This window comes from Vigna unguiculata, chromosome 10 (assembly GCF_037176805.1).
Source record: "Vigna unguiculata cultivar grain cowpea cultivar isolate G323 ecotype 2 chromosome 10, ASM3717680v1, whole genome shotgun sequence".
Classification (NCBI taxonomy): domain Eukaryota; kingdom Viridiplantae; phylum Streptophyta; class Magnoliopsida; order Fabales; family Fabaceae; genus Vigna; species Vigna unguiculata.
The window spans coordinates 48,844,539-48,871,994 of NC_140801.1; the positions used below are offsets into that span (position 1 = coordinate 48,844,539).

The 27,456-nt window shown below is 30.2% G+C and overlaps 2 protein-coding genes and 1 pseudogene across 2 annotated transcripts; 2 read left to right on the forward strand and 1 right to left on the reverse strand.

Moving 5' to 3' along the window:
• Positions 1-964: 964 nt before the first annotated feature.
• Positions 965-4,302, forward strand: LOC114167362 (pentatricopeptide (PPR) repeat-containing protein). The gene has a single exon (XM_028052434.2). It carries the CDS (start codon positions 1,125-1,127, stop codon positions 3,969-3,971), a length of 2,847 nt encoding a protein of 948 aa, XP_027908235.1. The 5' UTR covers positions 965-1,124; the 3' UTR covers positions 3,972-4,302.
• A 2,272-nt stretch (positions 4,303-6,574) lies between these two features.
• On the reverse strand, positions 6,575-10,395 carry LOC114167363 (abscisic acid receptor PYL9-like). The gene is made up of 3 exons (XM_028052436.2): positions 10,069-10,395; positions 7,874-8,089; positions 6,575-7,263 (listed from the first exon to the last, which is right to left on the reverse strand). The coding sequence occupies exons 1-3, from the start codon at positions 10,192-10,194 to the stop codon at positions 7,048-7,050; spliced, it is 558 nt and encodes a 185-aa protein (XP_027908237.1). The 5' UTR covers positions 10,195-10,395; the 3' UTR covers positions 6,575-7,047.
• A 4,472-nt stretch (positions 10,396-14,867) lies between these two features.
• LOC114165623 (thioredoxin H2-like) lies at positions 14,868-15,615 on the forward strand (annotated as a pseudogene).
• Positions 15,616-27,456: the final 11,841 nt, after the last annotated feature.

Sequence of the window (27,456 nt, forward strand, 5' to 3'; positions counted from 1 at the left end):
TTGTAATATCATCCTAAACTAACTTAAGAGGTACTACTTACAATGTGATACAAATCACTTCTGCATTTAAGATTTCATTCACAAGTCATACAAAATTCAATTAATTCACCTTAGGATTAAAGATGCTTATGTACTTTTAATTTATTTTTAAAAGTTTAGTGTTTTTTATGTACAAGTCCATGATGTTAGTCATGTACATTGCTTAACAATTTTGATTAATATCGATACATTAATTGTTTATTTCTTGTATATAAGATGAAATGTGGCATAAATTTTTTTACCTTTGTAAGTCGCTGGCTAGGTATAATTTCAAATTTGAAAGAGGCAGCTAGCTTCTAATATAAATTATAGTTTTATTACATTACTTATGAATTGGTATCAAATAAGGTAATCCAAGATCTAATGAGTATAGTTAAGTTGGAAATATAAGAAGGCTCTTTCTTCCTACGGTCTATAATTTTAAAATAACCATTTTATCCTTCGTAAAAGTAATTTTTGAATTATTTGTTCTAGAAATATTTTAAAACAAGTTGCTTGGAATACATTACCTTTCAGAAACAAAATGTCTAGAATATATGTAATATCTTCTAAATTGAGTTTTTCGGCCTCAACTTTCCAAAACACAAAATATGCTCAGTTTTATTTTTTTATTTTTTCCAAAATGTATTCTCTCTCTTCTTCCTCATAAGTGGTAATGGCGTGGAGTAGTTAAATAAAGTATTTTAATCATTTTCTATTAGTATGGGGTTCAGTTGGTAATAATGGGGCTGCTGAAAGCCCATAGAAAAGAATAACCCAAAATTCAACAGGCCCGAATCATTTAATGGCCCAAAGTAAGCAGTTTAGTGGGAGCCCAAAAGGCTGGGTGCTGGGAAAACTATCTTTGATAGCTGGCACACTGGCACCAACTATTTCGAATGAGGGTAACACATTACGCTTCCAAAAATTCATTTATAAGGGGATAAACCTTATCAACAATTTTCATTTGGCATCCCACGTGTTCACAAAACTTTCCGACATCATGAGATGAAACACTTGTAAATAGATAATTGGAGTTTATGCTTCAGCTAGAGCTCTCTTAGAATGTTACAGTCCCTTCCATTCATCACTGAAATTGCACTCCAATGACACTTTGCATCGCCTTCCATAGCCATAGTTTTATGGATAATCTAGTACAACCTTTTCACCATCTCAATCCTTATTATGTTCAGAACTCACAAACCCACATGCAACCCAGAAGCCATTCACCCACCTCAGTTTCTCTCGGAATGTCAGAACCCCAGCTGGTTTCTTCTCCTCAATTTTCCTCACCGAAATTCTCTCCATTCTTTCACCCTTTGGATAACTTGGGTGAGTTGAAGACTTTGAATTCTGTGAGGGAATTGCATGCCCAGATGGTCAAAATGCCCAAAAGAGGGAGTTCAGTCACAATGGATGGAAGGATGATGAAAAACTACTTGGAGTTTGGAGACTTTGTGTCAGCGACAAAGGTTTTCTTTGTGGGTTTTTCAAGGAATTACCTTTTATGGAATTCTTTTCTGGAGGAGTTTGCCAGTTTTGGAGGTGACTCACATGAGATTCTGGAGGTGTTCAAGGAATTGCATAATAAAGGAGTAGAATTTGACAGCAAAGCTCTCACTGTTGTTCTGAAAATTTGTTTGTCTTTGATGGAGTTGTGGCTTGGGATGGAAGTTCATGCTTGTTTGGTTAAGAGAGGCTTCCATGTTGATGTACACTTGAGTTGTGCATTGATCAATCTCTATGAGAAGTGCTTGGGAATAGATAGGGCAAACCAAGTGTTTGATGAGACACCACTTCAAGAAGATTTCTTGTGGAATACAATTGTTATGGCAAACTTGAGGAGTGAGAGGTGGGAGAAGGCCTTAGAACTGTTCCGTCGAATGCAATCTGCTTCTGCCCAAGCCACTGATGGCATCATGGTCAAACTGCTGCAAGCATGTGGAAAGTTGAGAGCTCTCAACGAAGGGAAGCAGCTTCATGGGTATGTTATAAAATTTGGAAGATTGTCAAATACTTCAATTTGCAATTCTGTAGTTAGCATGTACTCTAGGAACAATAGACTTGACCTAGCTAGAGCAGTTTTTGATTCAATGGAGGATCATAACCTGGCCTCTTGGAACTCAATAATTTCGAGTTATGCAGTCAATGGCCGTTTGAATGGTGCGTGGGATATCCTCCAAAAAATGCAGTCTTCCAGCTTCATACCAGACATTATAACTTGGAATTCTATTTTGTCTGGCCATCTTCTTCAAGGATCATATGAAATGGTTCTCACCAGTTTCCGGAATCTGCAAAAGGCCAATTTCAAGCCAGATTCATGTTCAATAACTAGTGCTCTGCAAGCAGTTATTGAATTGGGTTGCTTTAATCTTGGGAAAGAAATCCATGGCTACATAATGAGAAGTAACCTTGACTATGATGCCTATGTTTGTACTTCTTTAGTGGATATGTATATTAAGAATATTTCCTTAGATAAAGCTGAAGTAGTCTTTCATCATTCAAAGAACAAAAATATCTGTGCTTGGAATTCATTGATATCAGGTTACACCTACAAGGGCTTGTTTAACAATGCGGAAAATCTATTGACCCAGATGCAGGGAGAAGGAATAAAACCAGATTTGGTGACATGGAATAGTTTGATTTCAGGTTATTCAATGTGGGGCCACAGTGAGGAAGCTCTGGCCTTGATGAATAGGATCAAGAGTTTAGGATTAACCCCTAATGTGGTGTCCTGGACTGCTATGATATCAGGGTGCTGTCAGAATGAGAATTACATGGATGCCCTGCAGTTTTTCATCCAAATGCAAGAAGAAAATGTAAAACCTAACTCCACAACCATTTGCAGCTTACTCCGAGCATGTGCGGGACCATCACTGTTGAAGAAAGGTGAAGAGATACACTGCTTTTGCATGAGACATGGGTTTGTGGATGACATATATGTAGCCACAGCCCTTATTGACATGTATAGTAAGGGAGGAAAATTAAGAGTAGCCCATGAGGTTTTCAGGAAAATAAAGGAGAAAACACTACCATGTTGGAATTGCATGATGATGGGATATGCTACTTATGGCCGTGGTGAAGAGGTATTCACTCTTTTTGACAGCATGTGCAAAACAGGTATCATACCTGATGCTATAACCTTCACCATTCTTCTATCTGCCTGCAAGAATTCAGGTTTAGTCATGGAAGGGTGGAAGCACTTTGACAGCATGAAGACATACTACAATATTACTCCAACAATTGAGCACTACTCTTGCATGGTAGATCTTCTTGGAAAAGCTGGCTTTCTTGATGAAGCTTTGGACTTCATCCACGCCATGCCTCAAAAGGCAGATGCAAGTATTTGGGGTGCTCTTCTTTCAGCCTGCAGAATTCACAAAGACCTTAAGATAGCAGAGATTGCAGCAAGGAATCTTTTCAGGTTGGAGCCATATAACTCTGGTAACTATGTTCTGATGATGAACATATATTCCAGTTTTGACAGATGGGGAGACGTGGAGCGTCTTAAAGACTCAATGACTTCCATGGGGGTGAAAATTCCAAATGTTTGGAGTTGGACACAAGTTGGACAAAATATTCATGTGTTCTCCACAGAAGGGGAACCACATCCAGAAGAAGGAGAAATATATTTTGAGTTATATCAGTTAGTTTCTGAGATAAGAAAGCTGGGATATGTACCTGATACACATTGTGTACTTCAGAACATTGATGAGAAGGAGAAGGAAAAGGTTTTGCTCAGTCACACAGAGAAGTTGGCAATGACTTATGGACTGATTAAAACTAGCGATGGATCTCCCATCAGGGTAGTGAAGAACACAAGAATTTGCCAAGACTGTCACACAGCAGCAAAGTACATTTCTCTGGCTCGGAACCGCGAGATTTTCCTCAGAGACGGTGGCCGTTTCCACCATTTCATGAATGGAGAATGCTCATGCCATGATCGTTGGTAACAAGATACAAGATCAGAAGCATGAAGCATTTTCTTCTCTAGCTATTGTGGTCTTGTATATCAACACAGGGAGTGTGTTCATGAGGGAACTTTATGCTAAATTAACGAATGACAAAGTTTCTTAGGAACCATTGAATACCCTTTATTAAAGTTGCAATCTTCACCTGAAATAGTTTATCTTTTTTGCAAGCCACCGTATGAAAAGAGTTTGAAGAATGGATAGAACACGCAATGCGGTGAAAAATAGCATGCAAGGTGCTGAAGAGTGGTATGTTGATTGATTCTGGAGCCTTGTGTACTTCAAAAATTTATAGTACTACCAGGTTTCACCATTTGCAAGAGTAGCATCAGTTGGCTTCATTAGCATATGAAAAAGTAAAGTCGAAATTGTTTATGAAATATATTATTCAAATTCAAGCAACTAGCAATCCAGCATGAGAAAAAAAATCATATATTACATAGAAATCTTGTCCATGGCTGTTACATCATTTTACTTCACATCCTCTTCTCCATATTTCACGTAAAGTTCGATGTCAGAAACACTATCTTATTAGCGTGCACCAGTAACTAATATATATGCAGGAAATTTCAGAGCAGATTATGGCATAAATTATTCAGAGTCGCTCAAGTTTGCAAGTGATGTACATAGTCACTGAAAATTGAGTGCAGAATCAAGTTTGAGTTGTGTGTATAACCAAACAAATGTAATTTTCAACAAATTTCAGTTGATAATAAAAAAAATATTTTGAAAAATCTTAATATAATTTCTTGTGGAGTGATAAGAAAAAACAAGGAGCAAAAGTAGAGATAAAATATGACATATGTGATAAAGAAAAGGAAGAGATAAAAAAGTCAAGAAGAAAATGAAATAGAATGAAATGGAATAAAAAGGGATATATATTGATCATTGTGAAACATGCAAATGACTTTTTTTTTTTTTAATTATTGTAATTGCTAACTCAAAGTAACATCACATACATATACATAATATGTATTTATATTTGTATTCAAAAGTGTTTATCATCAAATCATTCGCGATTTTAACTCCTAAAATTATGCAGCAGGTCGTGGGACAAGTAAACACTTGATTATACAAACTTAAGCTTTTTAATTTAACTCTTAAAATAAAGAAAAATGTGTACTTTTGACTTCAAAATTACTAAAATATGTAATTTTGAAGTTGTTAGTATAATTTTATTAAAGTCATTTTAAATTGAGACAATTTCAATTAAAATTAAAAAAAGAATACAAAGAATTAAAGTGTATTAAGCTTTTATATTATAATCAACTAAAGTTGTAACTAAAGTTGTATCAATCTAGTATGATTTCGGTTTATATAATAATATATTAAAATTGAACCAAGCATATAATAAATTGAAGTCGTACCAAATTGAAATGATTTTAAAATTATATCTTGTGATAAATATGAAGTTAAAATTATACTTTTTTTTTTCCCGAAGATGGACACCATACATATACATCACACATAATACATATATCTTTCCTTCTTATATTTAATTTTGTATCCACAAATTTTGTCATCAAGCCATTCAATTAGAAGTCATAAATATAATGCAAAAGGAGAGAAAAAGAAAGGGAAAATGAACTCTTGATGGCTAATGGACCGACAGAACACTTTCCTCAATAAAGTTGCATGTGCTTGTGAAGCTTAATGCAAATCATAGACTCTCACTGGTTTAAATGTTTCCATCCACTGAATCACCACCTCACAAACTCATATACACGTTTCGTTATCTATGTAAACTTCTTTTTTCTTTGAGGAATCTTTGTTAACCTCATTACCCCTTTTTTTCTATATTTGTAGTTGGGAATACATAGTCAATGAAGGAAAATATATAGGTATAGCAGGTAACCATGGATTAATGCTTCTGCAAACTACTTGTATGACCATTTAATGTGCAGAATTTGTCTCTTGGCTCAGTACAACACCCTGTATTCTATAACTGGTTATGTAATTGACAACTACATGCTCTCACCTTGGCCACTAAAACCTCATCAATTATGCAATCTACTACTTCACCAACATTAACAATGACTTCACCATTAAAATACCTTCCTTGATACCTCCACCACCTTCCCTACTCAACAGAAAACATCTAAACTATTGATTGTTTGTGTCTTACCTCAACGTCAAGGTTCAGCCACAACACTTCTAAACTTGATTCAGTTAAACTTCACAGCGTATTTAATGCAATCTTATCTCATGATGAAAATGACATTCATAAATAATTGTACCAACAGAACTTCATTTCCTTGCAAATTCAACCCTTTTCTCCACAATCTTTAGTCCTTTTTATGTGTCCTATTTGCTCAAGTAAGATTATAGAAGCTACAGGGTCTAACTATTGCTTTAAACCCTTTTTCTTATAAATAACATATCTTTCTCTCCCCCATAAAGTTCAAATTTTAAGTTGAATTGGAAAGCAAACACTTGCAACGAATAAACAGTATTCTTTGAAGTTCCTCAAAGCAAGGTGCATGTACTAAAAGTTCCTAAAAGTGTGTCTTAGAAGGTCCTCAAAGTAAGTGCATGAAGTTTGAAATTCCTCAAAGTAAGATACACGATACCGACAGAGAGCAAGATGCAAAAAAAACTTGATTGATTGTGAAAACAGAGAACTAAACAGGGAGAAGGTGGAAGAAATAACTTGAAAAACTACACTACTTGGAAGAAAATAACACTATTTGGAATTCTCTTGCACCAGCACATAAAACTGGCAAAAGTTGCAACTAAACATGAAATTGAAAGAGTGCAGAAACTGGTTTTGTCTCGACAAAAATATTTACAGACAACTGTAGTAACAAACCACCATTCACAAAATCCAGGAAGAAAAGAGCAGGAAAAAAACCTTCCCCAACCATCTCCATATGAGGCTCAGAATCTCATCTTACAAAACTTGTGGGGGATGGTAGGGGAATTGTATCCATGATACAGAGGTAAAAAACTTCCAAAACTTCTGGGAACATGGTAGGAACACTCCAACCAGTGTTCACACTGGAACTAGGATCAGAGAGCAATGGATCATGAAACCAACTTCATTCTCCCCCAGACATGCTTAATGGTTGATGGGATCGGTTCGGCCTTGAACTGCCATTCTCTCTGAGACATCAGCAAGAGAGCTTAGGTTACACCTGATCAAAGCCTCCACAAAGTAGCAAGTTTCATCCTTGGTGTTTCCATCAGGCACATCCACCACAAATGATTCAATCACCATTGTTCCAGGTCTTCCCTCAATCACCTCTGGATGCACTGTTATTATGGAAGAATAGTTCTGCAAATTCCACAAACACATCATTGTTACCATATGAATCTCTTAGTGACACCATAACAACACAGAAATGAAGTGACAAACTTCTTAGTTAAGTTGTGCAAACCATCAGAAGAGGAGAGAAAAATAAATGACACAAGAATTTAACATGATTCGGTATACAAAGTGTATACCTATGATCATGACTACACTACGAAGTATTTTATTTCCATGTGTATTTCAGGCTTTACATAGAGTTGCTTATATAGCAAAATAGAGAAAAACATCTCACAATAATAAACTTACATAGAGTCGCTTATGTAGCAAAATAGAGAAAAACATCTCACAATAATAAACGAGATGAGACTAAATCAAACTCCATAATCCTGCCACACACCATCCAAACTCAAACAAATAGTGGCATTTCATCTTGGTAACTAAGAATTGCTTTCTTCTCAGGGACTGAAACTGGTGGTCACAATTACCATAGTGAAATATTTCTTATGACTAAAGTAAGAGGGAAAGGATTAGAAATTATAGAATAAACAGATTAAAAACACAGAACAGACAGGAGACTCTGGAAAAAGAAATTAAGGAACAACCTAATAGATTAAGGAAGAAAAAAGGATCATACCCTCAGCCTGTGGTCACCTCCAACAATTCTGATGCCAAGGATGTGCTCCTCATCATCAAGTTGTTCCAACCTCTCAGTACTTGTTGTGGCAGGAAGGCCAGATTTCACATTCACTTCTCTAACACTTCCAATGCCAAGGTCTCCTTGCATGATGCATCTGCTAACAAATGGTTTATACTTCTGGGGTTGATCAAATCTTCTAACCAGCGACCACACCTGGGAAGGGAAACAACTGGTGTTTATATTTCAGAAAATAGTTTTTTTCCTATACATGCCATCATCACATATACTTATTTCTTTAATTTCATGACACTGAAACTTCACCGAAAGTCCATAAAAAGAACAAAATTGGTTGATAATCTGGTAAAAGTTAAGAACTTTACACATTACTCGATGTATGAAAACAAGTCTGCAATAAAACAAACAATTAAAGGGCATTATGTCATCTCTAACGGGCAAAGATCTCTCATCACATGCAGAGTAAAATGCACCCCATCCAAAATTTTCAAGTTTCCTTCTTTTTCCAGTTATTGACCAGAAGGATTGATTCGCAAAACTTGACAAACAAAATCACAGACACAAAAAGAAAAACCTTCAAATAGGTTACTGTGTTTTTTTATCTTCAGAAACAACTGTGACAGGAAAACCTCAAACGGCACCTCCTAATAAAATGATGATTACCCTTCTCCCAAAAGGCTTATCCAAAACACAAGGTTTCAAAAAAGCCGCAATTTCAGCTTTCAGCCTCAGTGTGATGGCTTTTGGAGTCACTACAACCGCATTGTGACTGAAATTGCGGCTGACACTGCAGTAGTGTCAAGGTTTTTGGAGTTACTGTATTCTCCTGTCACAGCATCAAGATTTTTTAATTCACAACAACTGCATCACCATTACAATTTCAGCAGCAGAAAAAATATTTGTCTGCAATTTTTCACAGCAACAAGGAAGGTGACAAAGCAGCAGCACCAGCAGCCACAGTTTTGAGATGAAAAATCCAAGTACTGTAAATCTTGAGAAACAAATCCACACACAGAAAACATCATCTTCAAAAACTAAACATGATAGGAAAAACTCAATCAAGATCAGATTTGAGGAAGATTTACCCTTCCCCCAAAACTGATTTTACAACAAAAATATAAGGTTTTAAAAACACTACAGTTTTGGCCACATCTCCACCGCAATTGTGACTAACACCGCAGCATCAAGGATTTTGGAGTTATTGCAACCACATGCAACTACAGTGATGGCACCGCATCAAGATTTTTGAGACATGGCAACCACATGCAACTATAATCCCACTCTATGCCACAGATTCTTGAAATCATCGCAACCCCATCACCCAATGCAATTGCTGCAGCATTGGTCATATTTTTCACAATTTTTCACAACTGCAAAAATGGTGACAAAGCTGCACTGTTTTCAAAATCTTGTCAAAAAACCAAACAAAAAACTCATCTAGTGAGGTGAAAAATCCAACTTATTGAAGACTTGAATAACAAATGCACAAACACAAAAAATAGTCAATTAGGTGAGTGTGAGAGATAAATCTCAAGGGAAACATCTTGTTAAAAATGAAAAATACCCTTCCCAAAAACTGATTTCATAACCAAAACTCATGATTTTGAAAAAACTTCAGTTTTGCCTGCAACTTCAAAGCTGTTATTTTTTGGAGTCACTGCATGGCAGTAACTGCAATTGCAGTGAAAACTGCAGTGTCAAGATTTGTGGAGTCACTGCATGCAACTGCATCACAACTGCAATTGCCGATGATCATCGCCACAGCTATTGCGATCACATGCAACTAGGACTGCAATTTAAAATCTTGTCAAAACCCAACAGAAAAACCAGCATCTTCATCAAAGGTGAAAAATCCAACTTTGACAACATCTGCAGAACTCAAAATCTAGAACAGCCAGTAAACCACCCATCTTCAAGAAAAAAGACAAAAAACAAAAGAGAAATGCCATGGTAAACACACCCAGATAAGTATACAAAATTAGAAACTCAAAGGAAACACCCCAGAACAAGCACAGCCTCACAGATCTCCAAAAAATGAAAAGGAAAAAGAAAAAGGAAAGAAATTCATGACACCCCCATCAAGCAAATCAGACCCACCAACCAAAGACACTGAATTTAGAACACAAACGGTGGAACATGGAACATGGAACAAGGTAAGGTGGAAAAGGCAAACTAACAAGGTGAACAGGGGCTTTGATGTGTTTAACAAGAGCAGAAGTGCACTGGTTTTCCCTTGGTTCATGTTTGTGATGCCTCCTTATGTACTGTGCCTCAAGAGCACTGCGAGAGTCACCGTTCATCATCTTCTTCTCTTTCTATCTCTCTAAACTCACTCAACTTCTTTCTCTCTCTAGTTTCTCTCTCGATGCTTGTTGTTTGTGTTTCTTTCTCTCTCACCCTTTTGGCTATAACATAGGGCAGAGGCAACAAGTGGGGTGGGGAGAGATAAGCCTGAGCTTAGGCTGTACAGAGAGATAGAGAGAGAGAGAAGAGTTGGTGTAAAAAAGTGTCAACCTTAGCTTAGCTTGGCAGTACATCAAAAATCCATGAATCCACCGACAATGTTTTATTATATTGTTTTTCTTCAACAATGCTTAGCATACATCAATATCAAAAACATTAAGCATATTATGAGTGGGTCTTATTACTTTATTTATCTCATGTTCTTCAACACTCTCTTCCTCTTTACCCTTATTATTACCCCTTTATACTATTCAAAGAAAAAAAACAAACCTTGTACACATAGGAAACATAAACCGTTAATACCATGTTTCACTGATCATTTTCTTACTGTAAAAAAACATGTTTTCTAACCTAATTTTTATTATACTAAAAACTACAAGAGATGAGAAGGAAGATCATTAAAGAAGCTGCGAAACTGATTAAACAAAGAAATGAGATAAAGGGTATTTCATTAAGAAGGTATTTATTTGGAAAGGTTAAGTTTTTTAATTATATTTAGGAAAATTAGTACTTTGATGTTAACCAAGGTACAATTCAAAGCAGTGAGATCAATGTTTTGATGCATTGTACAATAATATAATAATGGAGAGTGGTTAATATTTATATATAATATGATAATCGATGTGAATGATAGGGCTAATGAAGTACTTTGTTGTATATATGCTTTGATTGGTTAAAAAACTCGAGGAAAAGAAGCGAAAGTACAGGTGCAGACAAGTCACCAATTGTATGAGTTCTTTCTTTCGAGTCGCAACCAATCTTAGCTTTCTATTTTGGATGAGTTAAAGTCAAACGACACAGTCGATTGACTTAACTTTCACAAAAATTTTGAAACTCGACAATGGTTAAAATTTCAAAGCATTTCTATTGGATTAACTCGAATGGATCTTGAAGAATAGAATAACCAACCCAAAATTATACTTTCTAATGTTTTTTTAAGAAAGATTAATGAAATTGTTTAGTAAAATAGTAGATTTTATTTATTTTATTAACATTTAATTTGAATCATCACCATTCTATAATTTTTTAAATTCATTTTCAAAACATAACTATTTCATGAAAACAAATTTAAATACTTTTTATTTTATTTTTGGAACACTTTATTTATTTTTAAAATTAATATATATTTATTTTTGAAAACCTAATTTTATTAATTTTGATAAGAATTCTTTTATTTATCATTATCATAAAATATATATTTATTTTTATTATAATTAATATTATATTCATCCTTATTATTATTATCTCTCTCACAAAAAAAACACACACACATATATATATATATATATATATATATATATATATATTTAACTTTATTATAATGAAAAAATAAATTTCTTTATTTTGGAATTAAAACTTAGAATACAAAATATTTTTGAAAGCATAAAATCACTATATGAAAACTATTATTTAAAATTTATAAATTAAAAACTTGTAATTAAGAACTATATTGCATGTACTACTAATATTTAGGTGTATTACAGGTTAAGTACACACCGGGAGAGAGAATAAATACATAAAAACAAAATAATGTCACCGCTGGAATAAAAAAAGTATAAAAAATATTTTTAACAATTATAAAATTCAGATAAAAAAACTGTTCAAAAGAACAAAAATTTATGTAAAAATATTACTTTTTCATATTAAGTTGTGTCTTAAAATAAATTTCTTGCAATCAATATTTTTATTTTTTATTATAATAAAAATAAAATATTAAATTAGTAATTTATTTTTCATTTTTAAATATATATATATATATATATATATATTAAAAATATGTTTTTATTTGCTTTTCTAAACACATCTTTTATTATATATATTTTACTTATTATTTCTCTTACTCTGGAAAATATATATATATATATATATATATATATATATATATTGTTTTGTATTAAAATTTTATCATCATTTAATTAACAAATTATATTGTAAACACTTCTTTTCATTTTAATTTTTGTTTGTCTTTTTCTATTCCTATATTTATTACCTAATCTTTGACTTTTTATTATCTAACAAAGTTACCCATAAAATTATAATAACAACTAATAAAAATTTAAAAAAAATTATAATTACTTTTTATGTATATTTATTGAAAGATTACTCTTTATTTTAATAAAAGTTTAAAATACTTTTATTATATAATTATATAGTAAACTAATAAAAAAATTTAAGGTTATTTAATACCTTTCACATAACTTTTCTTAATATTTTCAATTAACTTTATTGTAGTAAGTAATTTTATAATTTATTTATTATTTATACGCGTAATATAATAGTAATATAAAAAACAAGCTATTAGAGAGAAATCCAAGCCAGTAATTTGTATTTAATATATACAAAATAAATATATCATTTATAAATAAATAAAACTTAATGTCATTATGTTAAATGTAATGATGAAATATATTTTTAATTTTTAAATAAATTATATTGTAATGTGAAATTGAATTTTGTTTTATCTCAAATTTTGATAGCGTTTAGTCTTCAAATTATAAAAGTGAATAAATATAGTCTTCATCATTATTTGGCATTAAGAATTTGTTGACTAGTTAAAGGTATTATCATAACATCGTTTAAAATGTAAACAAATCCTTAACATCATTTGATGACGAAAACTACATTCATTCATTTCTAAAAATTGTATAATACTCCTAAATATTTATTAACACAAACCTTATACCAAGCTATATGGCTTCAAAGCTTCTATACTCCATTCATAAAATATACTTTACCCTTCATTCTAGGTCTATCGGAAGAGGTTGCTCTCTTTTTGGATGTGTTAGATCATTGTTCTATAGGTCATTGTTTGAGTTTCCACTAAATTAAAATAAATACAAATCATAATATATATATATATATATATATATATATATATATATATATTTGGGAATCACACAATAGAAGAATAATTTCTTCAAGTGAGAGTACACCCACAAATAAGAGAAAAAATATAAATAAAAACATACAATAAATTTAATGTAGTTTGACACTTTAAAGTCTACATCCACAAATACTCAACAAAAAGTGTTATTATGCAACATGCAATTTCTTGGTAAAAGTTGCATACCTTCACAACTACAAGTTTTTTTCGTGCATTTTTTTATGGACAAACTGCAAACATTAATGGAAAAATCACTACAAGAAATTGTGTATTACTAACGACAATATATGTCGATAAATAGTAACTTTCGACGAATTTTCGATGGGCAAATTTTTGTCAATAACTTACTTGTCTGTATAGTTTACTGACAGACGCATGATCCATCATTAAAGCGAAGGTGACCTTTACTGACGGATCGCATCGTCGATAAGTTCGTCAGTAAAAGTCTTATTTATATGCTTACCACACAACGGTAATAGACCTGCATTATAAACCACAAACAAACCTGCCAATTACAAGTCATTTGATTCATTTATTCTAGCAAATATATCCAACGTAATATTCAACTCCAACATTATAGCAACATAATTTACACATTATATGCTCTAAAACGCATTATCTAATATTAAAAGAAGGTTAAAAATCTGATTTGATATAATATCATATTTGCACACATTACAACAACATAATTTACAAACAAAGAAGATTAAAAAGAAAAAAAGAAAGTTCAAAAGAAGGCTACATACCAAAAAACAACAAAAAATAGTTAAGGTTGAGTCAAAGCAATTGCAACTGAAAAGAGCCTAATAGCAATACCTGCAAAAAAAAGAGTTAAGGTTACAGTAGAATAGAATAGAATAAATGGTAAAATATGAAAATTGTGCTAATCTAATTATTTGAACTACTAAACCACTATCTAGACAAGTTTTGAATGTTAAAAGAAAGATAAAAATCAAGTCAAAATTCAAAATGAACAAGAAAATTAAAATTTGACTAATTACAAATTAAAACTAACATTAGTGCTAACACTATGTTACAATGACTAGAAATTAATACCTAAGCTACCTAAACAACAAACTCTTGTTCTAAACATATTCTAGATGATAAAAGAGTGTCAATAAGTAGGCTAACAACTATCAATAACAAGATCTGCAAAAATTCACATAATAGAACCTAAGAATGTATGCTAAACTAACAAAAACTAGAAACTTCACTAAATATGAGAATAAAATTGTAATGCAAGTATCTAAGCAAGTTTTAAATGCTAAAGGACTATAAAAAATTGAACAACCTACTAAAATTCACTAGGGAATCAAAATATGCCTATGTGACTAAAATTTAGAACACTAAAATTAGTATAATTGAACTAGAAACTACAACTACGGGTGTTATCTACTTGAAATATTATGTAACGGAAAAGTATTTATTCACACAACCTTAAAATCATCAAATTAGACTAACTATACTCATATCATAATTTCCCACTACTTTTTTACTCATATCATCAAACTAGACTAATTATACTCTCTCTTTTTTCAACTTATTAACTTTGATTGATACAAGGTCATAAATTAATTTTGGTTTAGAAGAAAGGAAGCATTAACCTACGTGGGATCATACTTATCTGACATGTCCATGGTGTATGGTGGTAGAACAACTTCACTCCCATCTCAAGTCCTCACCTTCCACTCCTCTACTAAATGGAATGAGCACTTTGATGCCTGCAAAAAAACTAAGAAACTGGTTTGTTCAGAAACTATCTTTTGGTTAATTAGTGTATCATATTGAAGTGGTGAAATGTTTTGCTTTACTTTTCACCCCAAAACTATAAAGGTTTTACTCAGATGATTTTTTATTGATACAGATGGTTGTTGATTTCACTGCTTCATGGTGTAGACCTTGCATACTCATGTACCTAGTTATCCAAGCGTTTATTGCCACATTCTGAGATGTTGATTTTGTGAAGATTGATCTGGAGGATTTAATGGTATGATCACTTAGTCCTTTTCACTTTAATTCATTAGGTCCGAATTTCAAAGATCATACATTACATAAAGTCTATTATGGGTAAAATGTGATAGTTTTTGATAAAAAATTGTCTAAGTATACATATTTATATAGTTGGTAAATTTCATCTCTCGTTATGATAATGTTTCATAAAAAATGATGAAACTAAGTAATTAAAATAATCTATCCAAGGTCAATTCTAATCAAAAGCTTACTCTTATTATGGTAACTGATTTTGATTGTGAAAACATGGGGTAGCAAAACTTTTCCAAGTACAAAGAATGCCTAATTTCATGCTAATTAAGTAAGGAAAATGGTTGGTAAAGTGGTGGGAGTAAAAAAAGAGGAGCTTGAGCAACACAGAAAATGAAATGTGTGATTATGCACAAAACTAAAAAGAGCAAGTTCACTTCAACATATACTTTTACAAGATCTTCTTGCTATGCACAATCTTTCATAGTCACAACCAGAGAATATTGAGTATCATTGTTTAATGTTCACATCACAATTTAATACAGGAACCTATTTGCAATTAGAAGTGTCTCGGTGTTGGTTTTAAGCCATGAATGAAAAAGAACACAAAAGACAAACACAATTCAAATCAATTTGTCAAACCAATTGTACTCTAAATCAATTAAAGTATAGCAGCAGCGCAGACATGCAACCACATATAAAGAGGCAAGCTCAACCAAACCCACAACAATGAAATCACAACTTACCTCAATTGTCGGTGTGGCAGTGAAGGCGGAAGGGCCCCTCGACGGTCGGTGCGGCAAAAACCACGACAATGTCCCTTAATGACTCGACGGTAAGCTCCCCCTACCCACGAAGAAGAATACATCACAAACAGGAACACTCAAGCGTCACGAATAGGGACACTCAGGCCACGAACCTCCGGTGGGCAGTAGAGATGGACAATATTTGTCAATAAATTCACCGCGACATTCATTGGTAATTAACCATTATCGACAGATCTAAATCCGTCAAGAAAATGCTGTCGATAATTAGCATTTTTCCTATAGTGAATGACCTTTGACGACTTCAAATAAAGCCAGTTATCAAAGCACCATTATTAAAAATAAAATAACAACGGTTAATTGCAAATTTGTCATTGTTTTGCAAATGTTGGACAAATAATGACAATTGAGGGTAACAACTATTGTCGTTGTTGAAAATAACAACGATTAAGAGCAGAACCGTTGTTGTTTGACCATTTAATTTTCACTTTTCCATGGCATTCACATTTTGTGCCCTAGTTTTACACTGCTTCCTTGTAGCTACCTGCCACTTACCCTTGGTGTTGTTTAGTTATTTGTCGTTGAAGACATTCGTTGTCGTCATTCTTTGTCTCTGCCAGCGTCAAGCCTCTGTCACCGCAAGTCACTCCCACCATTAAGACAACCATTCAAGAGTCAAGTTCTTGCTAGGTTCGCATACATCTTCTCCTCCGTCGCTTGTATCGTTTGCTACCACCTTCCACACCTTTGCCACTGTCATTTGCAGGTCACTCCCTTTGTTAAAACAATTATTCAAGAGTGTAGTTGGGCTCTCTTGCCTGGCTCGCGTATGTCTTTCCTTCTCATCATTCACGACCACCTTCCTCACCTCTGTTGTCGGCGTTCGCGACCACCCTATTAAGGGGCAGTCCTTCATTGTGACATATCTTCTATTTTTAAAAAATTTAATATATATTTTATATATTTGGCATTCCAAAAGATTTTATACATCTATTTAAAGATTTTAACGTCCCTAAAATATTTTTTAAAAATCTGCCACTAACCTTGTTCATCGTCGTTATGGTTCTATTGGCCAACATTCCCCCCCCCCCCCCCCACCCCCACCTCTCGTTCGCTACTTTTCCTCCTCAAGGTTAATAAGGGTTTAAACCCTTTTTGTGCAATTTGTGAACCTTCTAGTGCAAATAATTTGGACAAAATTGTAAATTTTTCAGTAACACACAACTTATCCAAGTCTCTCAAATATACGAGAGATCTATCGAATTGTGATGACAACTCCAACAACAACCTTTTACTTTTTTAATGTGTAAAACTTTAGTGAATATCCACTTAATATATATATATATATATATATATATATATATATATATATATATATATATATGGACATAAATTTATTATTATTTATTGCAATTCAAAATTTTGAATGTAAACATATTTACAATCTTTTTTCTAAGTAATCAAAACAATATGTACAGTAAAAAAGAAATTTTCTATAAAGTTTTCTACTATAATCTAAAAGATTATCTCTCATTTGCATCATTATTATTTCATGTGTTAAAGAAGAATTATCACAACTACAAAAATAACACACAAACATGGATAAAAAATATCTTTTAAAATTATTGTTTACCTCACACAGATGAAAAATAAATTAACTAAATGTATGGAAATTAACCTTGAGTACTTAATCAAACACTATAAATAAGAGTGTATTAGTACTCGAAAGTTTGATTACCTTTTGAAGATAAAATAATTGAAAAAACATCCAATAGTATAGATATCGAATGAGATGATGACATATAACTAATTATTGAAATTGGGTGTGACCACTGTATATCCACTTGGGTGTGCAATAAATGCAATACATTATCTTGGAATAAGTTAATTTAAAGTCCATATTTTACTTTTTAAGAAAAAGGCATGAACAGATAAAAGTGGGCTAATTTTAATGAGATTCACATTATTTGTAATTTTTGAGAATGGTTTGGTTTTGTCAGCATGTTTTGGGCACTGTTTAATATTCACGCATGTTTCTTCATGGTATATCCTGCAGCATCTTTCTTTCCCAAACATGTGTGGGCGAGATGTGTCCTTTCACAAAAAGACAAACTTGTACCAATCAATCTTTTTTTCTTAAATCTTTTTCATGGCATCTCTTAGAACATTTTAGAAGGAAAAAGATATATCATAGCTAAATATGTTCACTTTCAATTAACTAAATACCATAACACTTATATAACTAATCATATATATTGTCAAATTTTAGATTTTAATTGTGTTAGATTGACTTCCGACACCATCCTACACACACACACACACACACATATATATATATATATATATATATATATATATATATATATATATATATATATTTAAACTTTTAAATTATAATATTTAAATATTTTAGAAAGAGATGTTTCAATTTTTATTAAATATAAATTTCAAATTTCACTATGAGATAATCTTCAGCTCAATAAAACTTTTGATCTATTTGTAACGATAATTTAATATTTTTTCACTATTTTTTATACTTAATATATAGTTTCTTATTTTTTAAAAAGTATAAATGTAATATAAAAATTAATATAATGGCAAGAACAATCATCACATTGAAGTTTTGTCTATGTTTTGTCCTGAAAAGGGGCTTCAAAGAATATAGAAAAGAATGAATATTTAAACCGTGTTTGATCTCGACTTTTAAACGATGTGAGATGTATTAGGTGTACCAAAACATTATTATTATTATGTTATTAAAAGTTTAATAAAGAGAATTATTAATTAAAAGAATGTATTTTAAATTATTTAATGTACTTTATGTTATTTTATACAAATCATATTACTACTAGAAATTTTCATATTACATGAAATTTTTCTTACAAATTTGTTAAAAAAATTTGCAAGACTTTTTTCTGTAATTTTTTTTAAAAGTTTTAATTGGCAGGTAATTCCTTTTTGGATAATTATTTCCTACAAAATTATAAAATTTATAACTATTTTCTACAAAATTTGTTGCGAAAAGTGTTTATACAGAATATTTTGCAAAAAAATTAACAGCAATTTCTTGTAATTTTTTTTCACAATAAAATTTATAAGTATTTTTTACGAAAAAAATTGTTAAAATAAAATTGACAGAAAATATAAATATTTTTAGTAGTGTATAGTATATTTAACCTTTAATCTTTTAAATGCAGTCATGTTATTATATTGTAGAGAAAACACTTTCTTCTTATTATATATCACAGTGTATTTGAAAGTGAAATTTCAATTTGTTATTTTAGGTAAAGTTGAAATTAAAACAATATTTCAGTAATTAGCTTTTGATAAGACTCCCAGTCAACATTCCAAAACATTTAATTGAAATTGTATCTATTTTCCACCATATTTATCTTTCTAACAAAAATCTTAGACTGAACATTTGACTCAAATCTTGTACCTTCCAACTACAAAATTATATCCAATTCAGTGTTAGGGAAAAGGACCATCCGTGTGATAAAAAAAGAAAGAAAAAAAAAAGGAACAATGGTGATAGTTGAAGTTAGAATATTGAAAAACCTTTTTCTTTCTCAGATTATTCATTTCACAGCCATTTCAGTGTTATATTCTTTGCATGCATATTAAATAATGTTCATCCATAAATAGTAGTTCTCTTACCAATTCAGTTCAAAAGAAAAAGTGAGAAGAATTTCAATATAATATTTCATGTTTTCTTGTTTCATATTCCATAAAGCACAAAGCCCTACATAAAATTGCTACGTTTCGATCAAATATAGGATAAGAAACCACCAAGAGTACAAGCATGTCGTATTTTATAAAGCCACGTATTATGGAACCATGAACTTTAATTTTGCTCACAAATTTTTTAAGTTAGGTTCATTTATTAATTTGCAGAACCCACCGACCAAGACTTTGAAATTAATTATTTTATTCTTTTCTTCTATTTTTGCTAAAATGAGATGACCTTTTTTATCAGTCACTTGGGGGGACAACTTTTGTTCAAACCCTAGCTATTGGAACAAGTGGAGAGAACACGACAAACTTAGGATAAAAAATAATAATATGAATATATGAATATGGTACGCACTTCAATGTCGTACTCAACTGTTTTTCTCATTTTATATATATATATATATATATATATATATATATATATATATATATATATATATATATATATATATATATATATATATATATATGGAACTATTTTAGAATCAAAGTTTATCTTATTATCTAGTATATTAGAATAATGGTTTAATTGTAGGGTTAATTTTTTTTTTCAAGGTTAAACAACTATAAATATACTAGTTTAAACTTATTGTGTAAATGGACTCTTTTAAATATTTTAATATTATTTAACTTTATCACACTTATACATAGTGATGCAATCATTTAAGCATTTTTTATTAATACAAGGAATAAAATATGTATGACACAAAAGATATGTGAATCCAAATATAAGTTTAATAGTTGTACAATATAGTACAGAGTGGTTATGGAATATTATATAAACATACAGTAAAGTCTCTTAAGACAAAATAGAATTAATTCATACATCGTGTTAGTAAAATTCATTAGACACGTCCAAAAATTAATTAAAGAAGACGAAGTTGACACTTAGATGATTCCACTCGACTCAATAGAATCAAAATTAAATGAACATAGAATTTACAAATTATATATATATATATATATATATATATATATAAAAGAAAAATCATACATAATATTAATTAATAATTAACTTGTTGTTACTGTTCCCTAAGATCTTTAAAATAATGAGAGCACTTGCCATTTAGAACTTCTATAAACAACACAGGTACAGGTAGATTCTCTCACGTTTGAAATGTCATTTAATATATATATATATATATATATATATATATATATATATTTGCATTTCATTTAATAAATTTTACTCATGATTACTTTGATAAAGTTTAACTAACAATCAAATTTAGTAAATGGTGTTTTGTTGTTTCTTTCATATACATATCACACATAGATAATGAAAACTTTACTGGTATTGGTTTTATCATGTTCTATAAGACATGTACACAATTTTTTTCTTTATTTGGTTTACTTTGTTATGTTGGATTTGAAATTACCCTTTATTTTTTCGGTAAATTTTAAAATATATTTAAGATAGTTTGTTTTCAAACGTGGTATAAATATAATAAAATTATATATATATATATATATATATATATAATTTATAAAAAATAATATAATATAATAGAAAAGATAAAATATAATTAATGAAAACTTAATAAAATATTTATTTTTTATTTTAATACAATAAATATTTATAATATATTTAATGTACAATACATCATTCACAATTTTTTTTTTCAAAACTTTTTATTCATCTCTTCAAATTTCTTAAACAGCATCATAATTCTATCTTTATTCTGTTAAATTGATCCACTCAGTTTCACACATGCTCTCCAATTATAATATAATTTTCATAATTGATATATATTTAATGAAATTTTCTCTCTTATTTAATTACTTAATTGAAGAAGACTTTTATTTTCAAAATTAGTACTCAAAAGAACGGTTAGCCACAGAAATATTAATCAATAAATGAATTTTCTTACATTTTTTTAATTTTGTTTATTTTTTTTATTTAAGTCAACTCCTTTAAATTATGTGGAAACTAGAGCAAGTTATGAAATAAAAACCATTTATTATGTACGCCTATATCTACCCAATTCATAAAAATTGTAGGCAAAACACAATCAAATTTAAATAAGATGGATTGATCAATTTACCTAACTCTAGTTACCAGCTAGCATTATTCTATAAAATTGTTTTTTAATCTGTAAAAATTTCTTGAGGGTTTCCCAACTAAATCAAATGCCTGTATAATTTACTTCACTTATATTCATGGTATTGATCCAGTTCATAAATAATACCTTCTCGTTTAGTATATTAAAATACATTTATTCATATTTTTATGATTTTTAAATTTAAATTTTAAAAAGTATATGAGTAGAGATGTACAAATGCCTATGATTACAAAAAATTAAAATCATTAATATAATAAAATGATTTTTCATTTCCACCTAGATTAACATACTCTACTACCTTGTATAAAATACCCATATAACTAAATATAAATCATTTTCACCTAGATAAGTTATTATAAATTATAAAATTATATAGTTAAAGTAGTTAAATATATTTTTATCCATTGATTTTAAGTAAAAATTTGAATTACTCTATCTTTAAAGTTTTGGATTAATTCAGTCCAACATTTTAAAAAATTGTAAATTTAGTCATTTTAACTAAATTTTGTTAAATTTATTTAACATTTCAAACGCGTTTTATGATAGAATTTGAGTTTTTCAACTAATATTGAAATAAAAATGTGTCAAACGGTATAAATAACTCAAATTCTATCATGAAACACGTTTGAAACGTCAAATAAACTTAACAAAATTTTGTTAAAATGACTAAATTCAGACATTTCTGAAGTTAGAGAACTAAAGTGGATCAAAATTTCGAAGATGGACTAATTTTAATTTTCACCGAAAGGTAAAAAACCAAAAATATATTAAACACAAAATAAAATCCATCAAATTTTACCCTTTAAAAAAAAAAAACTGATAACAAATTTACATTAACTTTCATCTTCATGTATTTTCCATACAAATTAATGTATATATGGTATTTAGATTTATATGTGTGTGTGTTTCATTTAAAATTTTACCCTTTATTTGGAGATGCTACCCTATGGGAAAGCATTAACTTTTGATCGAAAGAATGAGTCGTAGGGATGAAGAGTCACGTGAAGGTGCCTTATTCTTGTGAGAACAATGACCAAGATGTAGAGGAAAACTAAAGTGCAAGGACACCATAGATTCTTTTGTGGCACCAATGCAAACATTTGTAGCTGGGCAAGGTCCAATAATGTGTGGTTAGTAGGTGCTTCTTAGGGTTCCGAAGCTACATGCAGAGGACCATGTTGTCTTTGTCTCAGTGGGTTACAAGATATTTCAGTCATGTTCAATGTTCCAATCCCATTTCCTATCTCCTAAGAAAGCTTTTTTTTTTTTTCAGTTCCACAATGTTAAAGTGATAAAGTCAATAATAGCATTTCAGGAAATATTTTAAGGTAGTCACTAAAGATAGGTATAATAAATGGTGGGTCCTAAACCTAACATCACCTCCTACAAAAGGACGGCTAAGAATCTGCCTAACCTAAAAACATGTAGGTTAAGATTAACTTAACCAAATAGCATGTGAATCTAGCAACAATTAAGTTGGTTGATCATAAATTTTGGTACTTTAAATTAAGTTGAGTATTAAATTCTTTTATCATTTTAAATAAGGTTGTATTTTTTTAATCAATATAAAATTGATATTACTATAAAACTAGCGAACACACAGACGTGGTAGTGTTTTTATGTTCGCATTTTCTTAATTTTCATAAAAATTTGAGTTAAGATGAATAAGAAATATATAATTAAATGTAAAATTTGAAAAAAAAAATGTATACAGAAGAAATTTTAAACATAACGGTTAAAGACAAAAGAGGTTTTAAAATAATAATTAATTTTAAAAATAATAATTAAAGGTAAAACAAAAGTATTGAAATGTAGATACAAAAGAGGATATCTCTTTATATATTGTTATAAATAATAAGTGTGTTTTTTATTAAAAATATGTTGAATAGTTTGCACCAATAAAGAAAATGTCCACATTTTCATTATTTACAACAATGGCTAAAGAATTATTTTCGTCACCCACCATTGTACCGTTCTTATTGTTCAACATGTTTTCAATAAAAAAAAATAAAAGTCAATTGTCATTTTATATTAAGTGTAATATCATTTTTATATCAATCACAAAATCTTATATATCTCGCATGTGAAAATGAAAAAACAAAATGACATAATAATATAACAACCACATTATTCGGTTAACATATAAATTAAATATCATAAACTCAATTAGAGAATATAAAACAATTTAGTACTTAAATTAGATCAATAAAGCTTAATAAAAACTCAATTAAAGAAATTCAAATTTATTAGGAACTTAAAACTTAATTAATCTATTTAAAAAAAAATAGAACTTCGAAAGGAATTATAGTGTCATATAAAAATGTGTTTGGATGTCAATTTATCTATGTCTCTTTTTTTTTTTCATTTTCTCCTCATGCCTCCTTCCTTTCTCTTTGCAAGTATACTTTTTAAGTGATGACCTACACGTCTACACTTCAGCTAGTAATAAAAACTTGGATATTTCACTTCTTTTGATAAAGAATATTGCACATTAGATTGAAATCAAAAGTTCAAAATACTTGGGATGCTTTTTGGATTTTAATCTTTGGCTCTTAAATGCTATTTGGTAGGAATAATGATATTTTGACCTATTTTTTTTAATTCACTTTTAATTTACCATTCCAATTATTCTTATGTCATCACATTACACCATTAAAAAAATAAAAAAATTAGAATAGATAAGTGAAGAATGATTGAAATAGTAAATTAAAAGTGGGTCAAAATATAATTATCCATTTTCTAGCAACACAATTCAATAAAATAGTGCTAATTGTTTAATTCAATTTAAGACATTTTTATATTCATTTTAAAACTAAAAGAAAAACATTCATATACGGTTACGGAAATACTTTTTATATCAATTAATTAGTTGTACTCGTGTTGGTTTTATTATCAATATAAAGTCAGATAACATAAAATATGAATTTCATATATTAATTTCAAGTAATTAACATAATAAGTTTTACTTACTATTTTTCATTCTTGATATAAGTAAAAATGCACGTTATAAATTTTTGTATAATCTTATTTTACATTTCGTTAAACATCTTTCTCATATTATTCATAACTTCAAACTTATCATCATATATACCAACTTTTTATGGTATCATATACAAATCACTTTGTGGTTGGATTTGAAGATTGATTCGGAATAGTGAATTTGAAAGGAAAAAGAAGTAAAGTTAGGATTGTTTGGATTAAGAGAAAGATTATGTGATATGAGTATATTTAAGATGAAAATTTATAAAAGTTTTTGTATGATGTATGGATATGAAAGATTAAAAAAAATGTTTTAATGAATAATATTAGTTGATTACAACTTTACCCCTGAGAATAAATGTAACTAGTGAGAATTATGTTAAGATGAAAATGAGGTTGTTATTTAAAGAAGTTAAAGTTGAAAAAAGTAAATTAATATTCTAAAGTATTTGTACGATTAAATTTCAAATACATTATTATTAATAATATTACTATTATTATTATAATTTTTAATCATATAAAAAGTATTACGAGGTAGGAAGAGGAGAATGGATTCCTAAATAGGTGAGAATCAATTCTCCTCCATTTGAACCATATCACCACCATCACAAACCTAAGCTGCAAAATCACACACTAAGCACCACCACCATAGGACCAAGGACAAAGTCACCACCATCACTCTCAAGGAAAGGCGAACACGACACCATGATGACCTTCGTGGACCACCAAAAGTAGCATCAATGTAGACACAGGAACACACTTTCATACTGCTGAATCGATTATGGGATGCAGTGTGAAGGACCAAAATCGATTTTCTTGTTTTTGATGAGAGAGGGTTGTGTATTTTTGAATGTTTCACATGAGAGAATTGATTTTCTTGTTCCATAATCAATTCCCACACTTAATCTTCATCACTTCTCTCTTTCTAAATCTATCTCCAAACCAAACTGAACCACAGAACCCAAGCCTCCATCACTAACCTCCATAAAGAAGTAATTTTGGGGGTGGTGACGTGACTTTCCCTTTGGTTCTCCTCACTTCAACGAGTGCTCTCTTATGAGGCTTACCCGAAATCAATGCTCTTAAATCGCTGCAAATTCGTCAAACCAAAAAAGACAAACACTCGATTTTTCATATGTGTGAACAATACTAACCCGGATCCAAACAACACATAAGACTTGTATTGGAATGTGTCACGGTTATTTCAATGTTCAAAACTAATGGTGCCAATGTTTGCATTTCTTTATAGTTTGTCAAAAGAAAAACATCATGTTGGTTAGAGATGAAATGAAATGAAGGATAAAGAAAAAAAAAATGAGGGAAAAGGAAATATAATAATAGGAAATTGTTATTAAAGTCAAAGTTGGACTCAAGAGAGTCCACATTAAGGGAATCGTTAAGAAATGTTATTGAAGTAGTGATGGTAGAGAAAGATGGGAAGAATGAGTGTTGTCTATGATAAAGGCCAAGAAGAAAATGAAGTGAGTTTATAAAAGAGGATACAAAAGTGAGTGAGTGTGAAATGAATATATATTTTTTTTGTTAAGACATAAATGTTTATTCAAGATTATTAGAAAGTCAAAGTTTGAAGGTTGACCTAAAAAATCACAAATGACTTTGATAGTTATAACTAGTACTAAGTTTTGATCAATCTAATGATTTTAGTAAGTATAAATCATATAATGTTTCTCAAGCTTGCACGGCCAAAAGTAGACATTGTTTAATAAGTCACCAGAGACATAAAAGCTCAAAGACAAAATAGATGCATATGCTTAAAATGTTAGACAAATAGAAGTATAAATTATTCTTAAAAAGTGATAGACACAGAAGATATCAGACACATAGAAGCTCAAAGAAAGAACAAACATATATGTTTAAAGCTCTAAACAAGGAGAACAATAGACAAGTTATGAAGATGCGACAAATGTTAAACACCTATGTCAAGACTAAATGATTGTGCAATCAATGAATGCCCTCCTAAGCATATATCCTCAGACGCGTGAAAGAACATATAATGAGAACCAAAGTTTAATGTTTTTCAAAGTAGATCGTAACATTCACAAAACTTACTCTTGAACATTATTTCTGGATAAAGACAAATATATTTTATAAAACACTAATGCAAAAGAAAATGTTTTGCAATCATGAAGTTTCAAATTCTCACATAAAGTAAAGAATAACTCATGACACTTATTATTGGAGTAGGAAAACCTCTCTATCTATCTATCTATCCTTCTATCTCTCTCTCTCTCTCTCTTTCTCTCTCTCTCTATATATATATATACTATATTACATTGGTGCAACTTTTATCAAATGATATGTCTTCTCTTATAATAATAAAACATGGAATTGCCGACAAACAAAATATGTCAATAATAGCAAAATTTCATTGACAAAATTAAATTTGCAACGAAAAAACAATAGCAAAAAATTTGTCAATAAAATGTTTGTCAGTCAATTTTATCGACAACTAGGAGAAATCTATTAGTATTCATTGATAACATATGTCCATCAATAATTATCGAAGACCATATATTTGGTTCTTCTTCTCGACAATTTGGTTCTTCTTCTTTTTCTTTCTTCTCACTTATCTCCAATGGATTTAACAAAACATATTTCATTGGATGTGGTGGACAATTTGATGCACATTTTACCAACGGACCGCTAGAAAATTCAATTATCAACAAATTTGACTAATGA